We start from the raw sequence: 16353 nt of genomic DNA on the forward strand, positions 1-16353 counted from the left end.
GAAGTGAGCTTTAATTAAGTTTAATTAAAGAACGAAAAAAAACTAATCGTGGCAGGGCTTTAGTTTGAAGAAAGATTGGGGTGCTCGGGAACATACAGTTCCCCTTCAACCCCGCGCGTATTCGGTTGAGCTTCGTGTTTCTTAATTTATTTGACGTGTTGAGTCGTTAGTGGTTCTAGAGAGTGGAGTCGGGAAGCCGTGCAGGCAGCCGGAAAGGATCGAAGCAGCCACATGAAGTTCGAGGACAGCTGACGGGGCAGAGAGAAGGACCAAGACCTTCACCAAGCAACGAGTTTCCTTATTGTCTTTTAAAATACATGATTATGTTTTAAATTTTCCGAACTTAGCCTTATACGTAGAATTTTTGATTAAATAACGAATTCTAGGACTTCGAAAACATGTCACGAGGTCGCCATCTTGCTCCAGCTGCGTTACGTCTGTCTCTGCATAACTTGGATGGTGATTTAGCTGTCTACAAAATTAATTTGAGGCTGCTTCTCACATTCAAAGCTTTTTGTATTTTGAGTCATCTGGTTTCTGTTTTATCATCCTTGCCCCAGGAAGAGGGGCGTGGGTATAGCAATGGGGTCCATGTGTGTGTGTGTGTCTCTCTCTCTCTCTCTGTGTTTTCTCGCGCGTATATCAAAAACCAATGATTCGGATCGTTGATCATTCTGGATCTGAGAAAAATTTTCTGAGTTTCTGAAGGTGAAATTTGATGTTATCCAATATATACGCATGCAATCTCGAAAAGGAGTGGGGAGGCGAGGGTATTCAATCACCCTGATTGCTCCTGTTTTTATATTTAGTTTGTTTGTTATAGAGCAAAGTAACATTAAGCTATTTGCAGTATCCACTGCAGAGAATCGAACCCTGGATTTTAGATAAACAATATATATTACAGTTGGAACCTATTGTATTTAAAACTTGGTTATAAATATAACCTTCTCATGTCAATTGAAACACTATATTAAGCAAACAAGTAAACAAATAAAGAAAAACTTTTGAAAAAAGAAGTCAACGTAGGGATGGCAAACATCGATCATTCAAAAACAACGCAAACAAGAAATAGGGATGCCACAGAAGTTATCAAAAATTTTATAACTTTATATACATTAACCACCCTGTTTTAATGACAAACGCAGCTGTATGTGAATACGGTAGCTACATTTTCAAAGTTAATTACAAATGTAAATCATTGCTTTTAATTTATAAATGGACATGACACTCCATCTCTAGTGTTTTTGTTCCAACTTACTTATGATGTATTTTGAGCATATGTTGATGTATTTTAGGCTTACAGTTTGAGATACTGAAACATATTTTGAGCTGACTTTAAAGATCCAATCTGTAGATAAATTCCCCCTTTTTATGTATTTGTCAATATTTTCAAGTTTCATCCACCGCCAATTCTTGGACTAGTCTTTTACTAACCAATAGTGTGAGTAATCCTAAATTCAGAAACATTTGAAGAGATTAGGCTTGTTTAGCAAAATTACTAAGTATCAAAGCAGAACTATCTGATGTAGAGATTCCTATACAATACCTTTTGGCCAATGTAGTTTTTGTATTTAAGAAATTTAATATTATATATAAAGTCTAGCTAATAACTAAAATACATATTTGATTAATTAAACTTAATATTGTAACTTATTATAAATTTAGTATATGGCTAGGACAGTAGAACAACCTGTATGTACATGATCTTGCTACATCTGGTCAAGTTCTGTTTGATTTAATTTTTTAGCGTATTAAGGTGATTTTTGTTAAAATAAGTCTGCCAGACCCGAGACTGTAGGAGGTATGAAAAGAACAAAGTTGACCTAAATAAAATCTGGGAAAAGTCAGAGATAACAGACATTATTGTTTCATTACGTCTTGTCTTAATTATAGTAATAGATCTAACGAAAAAAAAAAGTAACTACGATTAATATAGCTAAGTTAACGAAAATGTAATGTTGTTGAAACAACTAATAAACAATTAATTTGAAATAATAACTGATTTCAGATACTGGCCTTTTATTACCGTATTGACTAGATCAACGGGAAATAGTTTTATGAACTTAGAACGCCCAATTTCTTTAGATGGAGAAAGATAAACGAAAAAGGTTTTGCAGATAATATTCTAAGAAATAAAATGATATCAGTTTGTATAGTCACTCAAGTTTAATTTACTTCTCTTTATTGTATAATGTAATTCAATAAAATTACAATCACTCGTAAATTTACACAGACGTTTTATTTCACTGTAAGTTCTAATACTATTGATTTGCTACATTTAATAGACAAATGTTAATAGTATGTGATAATTGAGTTATTTTTCACATAGTGCAAAATAACATTTTATCATTTTTTTGCAAAGATTACAGTTTTTTCATTACGTAAAATAACGCAAACTCCTTTTTATAAAACTCCTCTACACGAACCGGATCTTGCACAGCTTCCCACTTCCCACTGTCCTTTAACTCGGTTATTACACTGTTGAATGTTTCCTTCTCTTCTCCTTCTTTGGGGTTGACCGTTAACCAACAGACTAAGCCTCCTATTAAGAAAGTATTGCAAAGCTAAAACTTATCAAATTGATATTTGTAGAACATTACCCTAAATATGTTTAAAGAATAGCGGATGTATGTATGATTAATTTTTTCGTGTTTGAAGTAATACGAAAACATTTCTAATGCGCACAAAAAGAAACAGACTTGAGTAGACTCATGATGTTTTAACGCAAGAACATAAGTTTAGGATAAAAACACACTTTAAGACAGGTAAATAATAGTAAGACTACGATTATGAAAAGAGTAAATTGTATTTCATGTATATCTCATAAGAGGGACTAATACGGCTGTGATGATACACTGGTTCTTAAATTTAAGCTATATTAGCAAATTTTACGTGTAAAGAAGGAGGCAAACAAAGAAATTAATAATTAACAACAGATATAGGTACTAAGCCTACAATATACCGCATTAAAAACCACTATTCACGATCTGAAGTGATTGGTTTGGTTTATTTTGAAATTCGTACCAAGATACACGAGGGCTATCTGTGCTAGCCGTCCCTAATTTAACAGTGATAGATTACAGGGAAGGCAGCTAGTCAACATCACCCACCGCTAAATGTCGGGCTACACTTTTATTAACGAAAAGTAGAATTGACCGTCACATTATAACGCTCCGACGACTGAAAGGTCGAGCATATTCGATGACGGGAATTCGAACCCGCAATCTCAGACTGCGAATCGCACGCCTTAACTACCAGGCCATGTCAGGCCTTAAATAATTGGTGGGAAAGAAGTTGTTTTTATTAGTATAATACTAGAACTAACTAGCGCTACGTCAGATCAATATGACTTAGGCTTAGCTTAGTTGTGGCCCCCCAGTGGCACAGCGGTATGTCTGCGGACTTACTATAAATTATGGCTCTTACGCCTCTGTATTCATGATACAAAAATGTTATATTCTAAAGCTCTTTTGTCAAAAAATTCTGATAGTGAAATAAATTCATATGCTAATCAATTCCTAAAACTTTCAAAGATAATCGTTAAAGAGGTAGTGTTGTATGTGTCAACATACTGAATAAGAATTATCCATAGTTAGTATTAAAACTGTAACAATATGTTCATAAGTAGGACAATAAATCAGATTCTGTGTATTATGTTTACCGTGCTTCACGACATTCATAAGTACTTTACATCATCATTGAAGAACGTTTTATTCCTTCTATTGAAGGAATGTGAAATACCTCTTGAATGATAGAAATAATATGTATATTATCACTAATGCCTTTCTGTGTGTATAGAATGTCTAATGGAAAACATACCTTGTTTTACCATGGCTAGAATGTCATGAAAAGCACTGTATGGAATATGTCCTGGACCAATTCCTCCACATGAAACAGCTAAGTCGTAAGTACCTACAGTGTCATGAAATGGTAATTAAAAATAATTATAAAATCTATGCATCTACAATTTACTCAGAAACAAGTCTAATCGGCATGATTTCAACCAGAAAAACAAAATCAGGAAGAAATGATTAAATCGATACAAATATAAATAAACATTACGTCATTATTTTCAGGTATTAACGATATGGATTACAAATTATGACATAATACTTGAAGAGATTATCGTACAAAAATAATATCAAGTTACAGTTTGGTGATACTTGTGGGATTTCATTCCTTAGTCGTAAGTGTAGTAGTTAATTTAGGTTTTGGTGTGCTCGAAGCATGGTAGATAATTGCCAGTCATAGAAACGAATGGGATAGATGTTTGGAATAAACTAATTTTATGTTTTATTATATTTAGTTCTTTGAAATTATGTTTTATTATAATAATTCTTGAGTAATTTTTTGTCAGATTGATTTAAAATTAGAAGTGTCTCTATAATATGGTAACAAGGACTGTGTTTTTGGGTTAGTCTTATTCGTCTAATTATGTCAGAGTTTATTAGACATGCTTATCCTTCTGAAAACAAGTCTACAATGAGTGGTTTTACGTTCTGGCTAAGACAGGTTACATTTCACGCGTCCTCTGCTCCTTAATCTCCAGAATAGGAGTAGATTAGTGCACTATTCTGGAGTGTTGCTTCTAGTTGGTATCATTTACTCAGATTATAATATAAACGAATACAATTCCTGGAGGAGCTAAATATGCAGTTTTAAAGGATTATTTATCAGGAGTTTATTTATTTATTTGCTGCAGACACCAACACAATTCCCGATGTTCAGGGAAGAGCTGTGGAAAGCTACAACAAATATTATAAGGTTTTATGATGTTTTTGTCTGCCATCCTGGCTATTAGAATTGATATCGTGCAACAGAAATTTGAAATGGCCACATATTTCACAAAACAGTGTTAAAACCTCAGGTTAAAAGCGAGACATCCAGTTTTATTTTCCCACAGCTCCGAAACACATAAGAAGAAAGCTTCTACTTTATGTAACTTTAAATAAGAATCCCTAAATATTATTTATTAATGTCAAACTAACTGATTGTAACTTCAACGAATGTGATTATTTAACTACCCCGAGTTTTGGTTTTGCATTATATCACTTTCATTTTCAAGCGTAAAAGCTTAACCAGAGAAGTTAACACACAATGTCGTGTATCCATTTATTACTAAGGATGATTGACAGGTTTGTTTTTTTCTTATTCTAGTAGAATTGTTGTGTCTTTCATTGATTTGTTGAGCAACTTGAGAACGCATACATTAGGAGTTCGTTTTGAACATAGATATAGACGCTACGATTTATAAAAGCAGTAAATGACTAGATCATATAATATATGTAAAATATGAATACATAATTTATGTAAACATCGGAAATAAATAAGCAGTAAATTCGAACAACAACAAAAAATATAGGCAGGTCATGAATTTTATAAGTGTAAAATAAACGTAATACAAATTAGAAATAGCGTCAGTAGTAGATTTAACAAACTTTAAATAGAAAAAGAAGCTGCCTGAAAACTTTTACTTTAAATCTTAGTTTTTAATAATGAACTTAGTGTATATTTTACCTCAGTTACTCCTCTTTATAGAACACTTAGAACTTCTTAAGCATATAAATGTAGAAGAACAGATTTTTAAAGCAAAGCTACACATGGGCTATCTGCGTATATCCGTCCCTAATTATAATAGATTGGAAGGAAGGCTACTAAGTAACGCATTTACAGCTTACTCTTGAGTCTTTCATGTCTCAGCGAATAGTGGGATTTAACTGACACTCGTATAGCGGGACGCAAACCATGGGCCTTCGGATTCAGAATAGAGCAGGCTAATCAAGGCAGGCCAAAGTTTGTATGAAGATGATTTACTAGTTAACTGAACTGGTTTATTGGAACCACGTTATAACGTTGTAGTGTAAATGAAAAGTTAATTCTAGATGTTTGTTTAACTCTTGGTTTAGAATGTAACTGTCTCTATTGTACAATAAGACTTGTTTATAATTATTATTTGTGTTATTTTTATTAGCTAATGTCCTTATACATCTTCTTTATATACTACAGAGGTGAGGAAGACTGAATTTAAATAAGTATGTTATGCATGTGTTTAAGCTCTTCATACGACATTACAAACTGTTATTCGCAGGTTAAATAGAATATCAGTAGCAATATCACATACAACCTTTAGTTTCTATTTGTCAGGCTTTGTTGGAGATATAATATCAGTATCTTTGTCACTGACAACCTTTAGTTGTTAGGCATTGCTGGAGATAGGACATCAGTAATCGTATTCCAGACGATCCTTACCACACCGCCACTTCCAATATTATCCACGTTTCATCTAGAAACACTAAAACCTTCAAATAACGAGGTGTGTCAACACGTAAAAAACAGCAAAGAAAGTATCATAAATAAACGTATTACAGTTGTATCAGACTTTGGCGTGGAATTTGAAAACATGTTACAGTTGTATCAGACATTGGCGTAGAATTTGAAAACATGTTACACTTGTATCAGACTGTGGCGTAGTATTTGAAAACATACTACAGTTGTATCATACTTTGGTGTAGAATCTGAATATTCTTAGAATATAATACGTAAATGATTTTGGATTCCACAACTACATAAAACATTACATAAAATTGCAGGTTTATGATTAGTTCTACAAATGCTACAACTGAGCTGTTGTCAATTCAATTATATTCAAAGTTCTGAAGTACATTACAAAGCAGTTAAACAAAAATTGTAACATAAACGTTGAATACCGTATGTTAAGATGATTTTTAATATGCAAATAAGCAAGACACGTGAGAACTGTAGCCTACATAAAGTCACAGTGAACTTGTATTTATCAGAACTACATTTTGACATTGTTACGACTCAAAATATGAGCACCCAAAAAAAGGAATATGAATCTACTTTGGGCACCAGGACCATCCATAAAGAAACCTGCAACAAGTTTACCCTAGCCATGGTTAGCAAAATGTGGCCTCTTGTGATAGGTGAGAGTTTATGAACACAAAGGTCAGTGGCAAAAGCCGTAAATTGCTCCAGGCGACAGTAAGCAACATATTTAAGAAGGATCTACGTCTGGAAACGAAGTCAACGGGGTATGGGTTGACTGACATGATACTTTAGGTTCAACAACTGCATATATCAATCAGCTGATAGAAGTTTTCATGCTATTCCATACGAAGACATACTGATCAAGTCTCCTATGGATTTTTGTGCGATCGGATTGTTGAAATGGGCACTGGAGAATATACATTCTCGTACGTTAGCTAGATTAGGGAAAGCAAGCAGGGAGAAGTAGCGCACTTTGGACATGATAGCCGGAGCCTTTTGCAATTAAAAATAAGCTGTAGGATTAATGTAAAGATGCGCGGACGTCAAACAGAGCATAATTGGGTGTGATGATATGAACTGTAACGACGAAATCGGTTTTCCGAAATTGTTGAAATATAACGTACTCATCTTCTGTATTATCAAAAAAAGAACTGATATTCATAATTATCGTTAATCTATTGAATGTATAATGATATTTTATCGTTAATCTATTGAATGTATAATGATATTGAGATATAACAATAGAGACTTTTGAGTTTAGGTATACTTAAAATAGTGTTTCTTTTGATAAGATTAAAGAAGAATCTTTAATCAGCAGTTTTATGATATTTTTAAGAACAATGTTAAATTAATGCTTTGGGTAAGTCAATACAGAATCATTTAAAACCCTACAATTTTTACTTGACAACGTATTTGTAGAATACTTCCAACATATATTTCAACAAATGTGGGAAATATCCATAGGTGGTAACTTTGGTCCAAAAGTTGCACATTTACATTTATTCGAACTTCGGGTTTCGTTCATAATAAAACTTAATAGGAAAGCCTATAACAAAGCTTTGAACATCAATCGTGTTTGTAGACACATTGGCAATATTGGGTTACCTAATTATCAAGGTTAATTAACGCTGCCATACACATTTATCCACTGACTTTGGAAAATATCTGTTCCATTAAAGCAATGAATAGTGCCTGGATTTATATATTAGCATTGTTAATCAGTCATTACAGTTCAAAATTCTCAATACAACGTTATGTCAATAAAAAATGTTTCGTTTCAAATTAAAAATCAGTCAAATAAGATGTTATGCAATATTTAGTACTCACAACATAATAGAAACAATATATATATTTTTCAAAACGACAATATAGCGAGGGCAGAGGCAATAAACTCAATTTTCCACACAAGTTTTTTCCTATCGCATTTCCGTCTGGTCCATTTCTATTCCCTTAAGGAAATTATGGTGCACTATTAACGCGTGAGCCAAATAGTAAATTATGGTCTAAGAATTAGTCTTCAATATTTCCATGCTACAGCATGAGATTCGTTGTGTATTTGAGAAAACTGTTAACAGGAGAAAATGGCGTCCTTATTGTCAAAGGAACATAAATGTTGCTTACGTCTGGAATTATGGTTAGTATAGGTACATGTTTTTATACAAGTGTTCCCAGATTTGGTTTACAAAATAAGCTCATCATATTTTATGTACCATTAACTAAAAGTTAGAATAAATCGTGTGTTCCTTTAGCACCTTAACATTATTAAGTATTTAAACCGAAAAACATTTTCTCAGCAGTGAAGGTGAAATTATGGATTCGAAAATCCATTTTCTCAATCCATGGTTTGTAAACAGTGAAGCTCTGAATAAACTATGCTTATTCGTTTTAGGTCTGTTAGACCAGAAATTCACGTGTGTAAATGTTCAGGTTTTCCTAATTCTTGAGGGAAGTCTTCTTGTTCTTAGATAAAATAGTTTCATTGTTATGTCCAACTTTCTAGCACTCACCTTCAGCAGGGTAATTTCATTGTCCACAAGCCATGTGAGTAAGGCATATGTGCAACAGTAGATTCGTCTGCTTTGTTGGTTTATTATATATTGATGTTAATTTATTGATAGAGATAAATATATATTAACATTTCTTATTCAAAACGTTATGAGCCATATATTACCTAAATAGTTTAAAAAATGTAGTGAGGACATACCGTTAGTTATTGGTGATTTGTCGTCACAACCGAAAAGGAACTGAAATAAATTCCTGTAGATATTTTTCTTTCTTGCAACTTCCAGCATACCTTTAGTTCCATCTAAAGCATCAATGCAGGTGTAACCTAAGGCTTTAAGCTGAAATTTGTAAAATTGTTTATTTTTCAGCATAAATTACATAGTACTATATATATATATATAGTAAAGCACAACAAAACCATGAAGAACAAACTAACTGAAAGAAAGTTAAAAACCTAATTCTCATAAAAGAGCACAGTGACGATATCAAACATTAATAAACTGTTACATTGGCTGCTGGTATTGATGTCAGTTATCAATACTTGTTACATCGGCTGGTATCGATATTAGCCATTAATAACTGCTACGTTGGCTGGTGTCGATATTATACATTAATAAGTGTTATATCGGATTGTATCAATATCAAACATTGTCTAGTATGCTACTTTGTATAAAACATAGTAGGGCTTAAAGTAAATAATTCAAGTCCAACAATGCTAAGTTGTGTTTGTATTACTATACACTTATGTCATTATCTTAAAGTGTTTGTTTTACACTTTAGTTCCATATAGTTTGTCCTACATGTAAGAGCCATTAAACTGTATATAAACAGCCAGTGCACATTAAATAACACGCTTTTATATACAAACGACCATAGTCCACGCACGTGGTGAATATCGATGGGACAACAATACAATCGTTTAAATGTTTAAAACTTTCATACATAGTCGTTCCCAATTTTGACCTGATAGACTAGAGGGAATGCAGCTAGTTAACAGCCCCTACTGCCAAATCTTGGGCTACATTTGCCTGACAAACTAGTGAGGTTTGACGGTCACTCTTATAGCGACACATAACCCAAAGTACGGAGCACGTTTTTAATTAAATTTTTGTTTGCTCAAGAAGATGTGAACCATGAACCCTGAGACTTGTAGTGCGGCTAATCTAACCACAACCCAACCCTCAGCTGTATAAATAAAAATAAAAAAAACTTGCAAAAGTGATAGGCAATAGAAAATATATATACATATCTATATATGTATACATGCACAAACACAACCATGTACGTAGAAAACTGTAGATAATTATAAATACCAAGTAAAAAATGTTAAGACTTGCAAACTCTGTACGAACAGAACTTTTATGTAAATTTTCAAAATACCCCCTCAATATATCTTTATTTGTGCAACTATAAGCTCTCTTGAATATTCTAGGAACGATTGTTTGTTGTTTGTGCACAAGCTATTCTTATTTTCAAGTGACGACTAGCGGAAAGGTAGTTAGGCAACATCATACACGCCGCCAGCTCTTGGGTTAACCTTTATCAACGAGCAGTAGTATTGATCATCACATTATGACGTCCCCAGGCGGGGAGAAAGCGATAATGTCCTGCGATGGATTTCGACCCCGTGGCCCTCAGATTACGAATCGAGCGCCCTAACCTATGGTCCATGACATTCTGCTTTATTATAGAGTAATATTATTCCGTATAATAAATTCACCTTGCTAATATTGTAGACTCGACTTTCCAAAAATGTTAAATTCTGCTGTTCTAAACAAATATGAGAATTCATAACGGGATTCCAGATAAACAATTATCAGTTTCTAATAATATTATATCGCTAACTTCAATCAACTATATTTTTAAACACAGAATTAATTTCCTCGGTATAATCCAGTATTTCGCACGTAGTTACGACAATGTAGAAAGAAAACTTCTCGTCTGAATGTGACTGTTTCAAAACATTTCAATCAGTACCAATAATTAAACCAAACACAGTCATTCGAAATTGTAAAACATATATGAAAACCATATTGTACTATACAGAAACTTGGATGGTAGAATTATCGATTATTGAAGTATATTTTACAATATGATATCGGAACTGAGAGTTCAGAGGTATATACATATTTAGGTCATAACCTGAGAAAGGTGTATGATGTCTAAGAAACACTTCATATTAAAAATTTTCTCAGCCCAAATTGCAATACGTTTTGTGACTTACGTTAGCCCTGGGTATAATGAACCAATTTTTTATTATAGTAAACAATGATTATTATTATATATAAATATTATATATAAATATATCGTTCAAACAGATCAAATTTGGTGTGCTTAAGTTGCTGAAAGTAGGCGTTCAATATCCTCAACATTTTAAGTACATCGTCGCTGGATACCTTTCTAGTTAATTATAAGTTAATCATCTTTACCTACTAATTTTTATACTCAATAAATAAACAGAATACAATAATTATTTTAGAAGTTGATGAATAACACTTTGGTTCTCCAAAAAAATATCTGAACTTAACTACGGTTAGGCATCAGCTTTTTAAAAATTAATTTCGCTTTAGCTTATCTTCAAAGATTAAATCTGAAAATAAATTCGTTACTTGTCTTACTGATGCATGCAAATGTTAATTCGAGAAATTCTATTGAAAACCTCACCTCCTCGCCCAAAGCACCTGTTCCAGCTGCTATATCTATGACTTCAACATTTTTTGGTACATTCAACTTTGCAAATTCTTTAGCCATTAACTTTGGTCCATTATAATTGAAGAGGGATACTTCCTAAAAAACACCAGTAAAATTAACGATTAATAAATGTTTATGGGTATTTAAAGGTAGTTGCTAAATGGTTTGTTCACCAGAGATAAATGAAAAGTCAATACTAAATCTAAATCTTCATTGAAACTAAAAGTATCTAAAACAAATGAAGTATAATAAGTGTATATTTTCACTCATGTGTAATAAGTGTATATTTTCACTCATGTGTAATAAGTGTATATTTTCACTCATGTGTAATAAGTGTATATTTTCACTCATGTGTAATAAGTGTATATTTTCACTTATGTGTAATAAGTGTATATTTTCATTCATGTGTAATAAGTGTATGTTTTCACTCATGTGTAATAAGTGTATATTTTCACTTATGTGTAATAAGTGTATATTTTCATTCATGTGTAATAAGTGTATATTTTCACTCATGTGTAATAAGTGTATATTTTTACTTATGTGTAATAAGTGTATATTTTCATTCATGTGTAATAAGTGTATGTTTTCACTCATGTGTAATAAGTGTATATTTTCACTCATGTGTAATAAGTGTATATTTTCACTCATGTGTATTAGTTTTCTTACCAAATTCTTCTTATCCGTTTACTAAAAGCAAGTATATTCATTTTTGAAAATAAAAAGAAACGAAAAGAAGACTGATTTTGTTTCGATTTGTATATCACTCTACATTATACTGACTCTTCATCGTGATAGTTAAGTTTTACTCTGAGCACTCTCACTAAACTGCAGATTGTATGACTTGTACTCTCGCTAAACAGTATATTCTGTGCCTTGCACTCTATCTTGGCAGTATGTTTTGTGTCATGCATTTTTGCTAATCAGTATATTGGTGTATCATTCTAAGCACTGTTATCTCCCACAACTTTTTATTCATTCAGTCTACTGATCTGACAGGCATGTTTGTTTGTTTGTACAAAAAGAAGAAACTTCTTTCTTAGCTCAGCAACCTAATTGCGGACGTAGCAATCAGCAGATACACCTCAGGGTTACATTGTAAAAACAATGTAAACGATAGTGAATACAGTATTAGCAACAATAAAACACTGTCCAATACATCTATATGCCAAGAAACAACAACAATTTTTTGATCAATCACATAAAAATAAGTTATCCAAAATACTGGTCGATCACGACAAGAAAGCAAAATTATAATAAATAAAAGTAAATATCAGTCGCCATCAAATGTAAACTTATACCAGTTATAAGTTAGACTAAATAAACAGGAAACATTTAAGTTACCACAAATTTAGAATCTTTATAAACTTACGAAAAGAAGAATAGTTGAAACAAGCATTACAAAAAAAAAAAAAAAACATTGTGTAAAGTAGTTGTATTAACTTATGAAACAGATGACAGTCAGATGCCTGTAGGCCTATTACTGTATGTGAGGTATTATGTACTGTACACCTGTTGCTGTTTGCTGGTTATGTGAGATTTGGTGTATTACACCTGTTACTGTATGTAAGGTATAATGTACTTGTACACCTATTGCTGTGTTCTGGCACATCTGAGAAACCAAATAAGAATTGTTCTTGTGATTATCGATCCAATATCTAATCAACAATTTATTATCTTATTCTCACCAACCTTGATCAATGGATGTAACTGCTGGAAATTCCCGTTTTTGTAGGTGATCAAAGTAAAAACTACTTATTTTGCCTCAGGATTCATTGTAATTTACTATTTGTCACCCATGATTTATTCATAATGATCATTCATTAACTTGAAATTGTCTGGATAAAAAATTAATTAAGAAAGAAGACTTGATGGACACACATCTCGTGCTAATGAGTTCAATAAGTTGTGCTTCATTTAATTTCTTTATATGTGATGTTTTATTATCAGTTTTGGATGAAGGCTTTAAACGTTTTGTACCTCAAGAGAGAGGGGGAGTTGATCATGTTTAATGAATTAGCAAGTAGATTTGATACAATTAGTTGTACATTTCATGATTGCATCTGTTTCTTTCGGGTTAATCTGCGCAGAGTAACAGATCGTGGATGCAAAGTGTCATCAGTTCACACAAAACACTTTCTGTTGTGTCTTCGTAGTAATCCATTTTCAACAAATTTAGCATACGGGTAAAAACTGGTAAGATATTTTTTACAGTTGAAGTAGCATAGTAAGTGTAATATTACCGTATGTATTGTCAATCCCCACGTGTTTAAGGCTTCGTAATAGTAAGTGTCGTTTTGTAAACTGGCTGACAGTCGAGCAAGGGATTGATAAAGGTAACAGAACAAGTCTATTACACTTGTTAGAGTTGTGTATTATATTATATGAAACTTTAACCTTGGAAATATCTTCGGAATGGTGGGTATTACGTACTATATCTTTATTGTGGAAACGTGGGGGGGGGGGCTTACACAAGGTTCTCATTACAACGTCTACAAGAAAATACTCTTGAGGTTGTTTTTGTGAAATTCATGTATTCCACACATTTATATACCGACGTATATATATAATATCTACGATGTGCCAGCACAATCTTCTTAAACATGTTTTCACACAGCTGAGATTTTATCTTCTACACATAGAATCAACGTTATTTATCATATATATGGTGTGTATATATATGATTATTCTAATTTAAAGTTTATTATTACTACTTATAGCTATGTGGATAACAGACTCAGACGTCGTTAAGTTTTTGTAATGATTCGTTAATCTGTGAACTATTTTACCAGTGTTTTTATTTTTCTTAGATAATCTGGTGACAGAAATAATCCTCATCATACTACATGCTGTAGCCCGTTATTTAGTGAAACGTATTATAATTCTTTAGGTTTATGTCGCGCGGCCAATGTACAGATCCGTAATAAATAATTTTTATTGAAGGAAATTGTTTTATTTCACATTATGGTTTGTTAGCATTTAGAATATAACCTAATTTAAGGTACAAGTTACCATAGCAATGCTTTAAGTATATAACTCACTTAGTGAATGTTCGAACTTCTGATCGTGGGAGTTTTTTCAGCTGTTTGGCGTTTTTTGTTTTTGAGATAGAGAATTCTGTTTTAATTTAGTTTATATTTAGAATATATTATTCCTTTTATCGTTTAGTTTATCTATGAATTTTTAGTTTCGTTTAAAATACTAACTCACCTTCGAGATAATCACGTATATTTTGCGTATTTTACATGTATTATGAAACTGACGTCACTTTCCGCTAGCGGTGAATTACAGATATAATTAATGTTGCACAAAAGTGAAATAAAAGCCCTACATTCAGCTGTGACAAGTTACCTCGTCAGATATAGCTGAACAGTTTTATAGCTGAGCATTACTGGATGTTGTTAGTGATTTTGTAGTTTAAGTGCGGAATATTGTTATTTTGGAATTAGTTTTTTTTCACTTGTCTTGTTCTTTTTATTGTGATACCTTTATTTATTTGTTGATTGAAATGTGTATTACTCTTGATATTTACATTGTAATTTTGTATTGTTCATAAATGTTAATTTCAAGTCGTGGCACATATTTCTTTACTACGTTTTGATAAAGTCACACTTTAGATTTCTGTGGTTCTCAAAGTATCAGAAATTCGTTTTTTGGCTCAACCCTAGTTGTTACTTTAGACCGTTACAAGTTTGCTGGGATCCTTTCGTTTGATTCTTGTTTTCTGTTTTCCACGTATGTCTTCAATACAAATATATTTAATTTGGTTGTATTGTACTACTGTAATATTTACCAGAAATATTAGGTTTAAAGATAAATGTGATCTAGTGTTTTCTGTTTGTTTAACCTTTACTCTAGAATACATATATCTACTTACCGACCTTCAGCAGCATACGATAAGATATACAGATATAGTAAATAATAATCATTTTTTTCGGTGGCAGCAACATCTCCCATGTACGCTTTTTACTTCTCTATTGGTCTGTGTTACTTTACCGTGTAATTGACAGACATGAAACTCGAGAACAAATGCCTTGTTACTTCTGTGTCGGTATGTGTTACTTTACAGTATAACCGCTAACATTATCAAACGAGTTATTATATAAGCATAGCTAAGTTATCTAAACCCACCAACACAGAAGAACAAAATGCCAGAGTAAGAAGTGTGACTGAATCATTAGTTCTGTGTTTATAAGCTTCCTAATAAAGAATAACACGTGATTTATCAGTATTGTTATTTTCAACTTGAACTACATCTCATGCGACACATGGTCTAAGCGGTCAAATCACAGACCCCTAAGGTTCAAGCATGACCAATTCCTAGTTTAAAGGTACTGGCCAGAGGAAGAATAACCAGTCAGCAATACCTTCCATTTCTTAACCGTATAGCGAGATTGACAGTCACAGTTATAACACCCCAGCAGCTGAACACAATTAACAGCATGTTGCAGATCTAACCTAGGACTTTCCTTGTGTGTTACGTCAAATGAATAGTAAAGGTATTAGGTTTGTCATAGTCTGAACTACTCACCTCGTCATACGTATTTGCCCATGATTCATAAAATTCTTTAACTTCCTCGGGTTGTTTTTCGCGAAGACTTTCTTCCAAAAATGCATCTAGGTCTTTAATCCGTCTCGACTTGTCTGTATCAGACATAGTTTTTACTTAGGTCCTAACTGAAAGAGAAATAAACCGAATTTTGTTAATCTGAAAATTACTATAATTGTAATATTGTAATGTTAATTAATATTAACTTCTATTTAGACCAAACTATCTACTCAGAAGAAAAAAAACAATTAAAAACTGTCCTACTAATGAGTATAGTTAATTAAATATACTTTTCTAATGTCCTTACTTATAAATATTAAAAT

The 16353-nt window shown here is 32.5% G+C and overlaps 1 protein-coding gene across 2 annotated transcripts in view; it reads right to left on the bottom strand.

Moving 5' to 3' along the window:
• Positions 1–2220: 2220 nt before the first annotated feature.
• Positions 2221–16353, bottom strand: part of LOC106466275 (methyltransferase-like protein 27) — a 17970-nt gene continuing 3837 nt past the window's right edge. The window contains exons 2-6 of one of the 2 annotated variants that reach the window (XM_013926537.2): positions 16013–16158; positions 11458–11580; positions 8993–9131; positions 3820–3912; positions 2221–2542 (exon numbers count right to left, since the gene is read on the bottom strand). In XM_013926537.2, the coding sequence (XP_013781991.1) occupies positions 2364–2542; positions 3820–3912; positions 8993–9131; positions 11458–11580; positions 16013–16138 (660 nt within the window). In that variant the 5' untranslated portion in view covers positions 16139–16158 and the 3' untranslated portion in view covers positions 2221–2363. The remainder of the gene's footprint in view (positions 2543–3819; positions 3913–8992; positions 9132–11457; positions 11581–16012; positions 16159–16353) is intronic. The other variant, XM_022394253.1, reaches the window with a different exon arrangement.

Source organism: Limulus polyphemus, unplaced genomic scaffold (assembly GCF_000517525.1).
Source record: "Limulus polyphemus unplaced genomic scaffold, Limulus_polyphemus-2.1.2 Scaffold2210, whole genome shotgun sequence".
In the NCBI taxonomy this organism is placed as follows: Eukaryota; Metazoa; Arthropoda; class Merostomata; order Xiphosura; family Limulidae; genus Limulus; species Limulus polyphemus.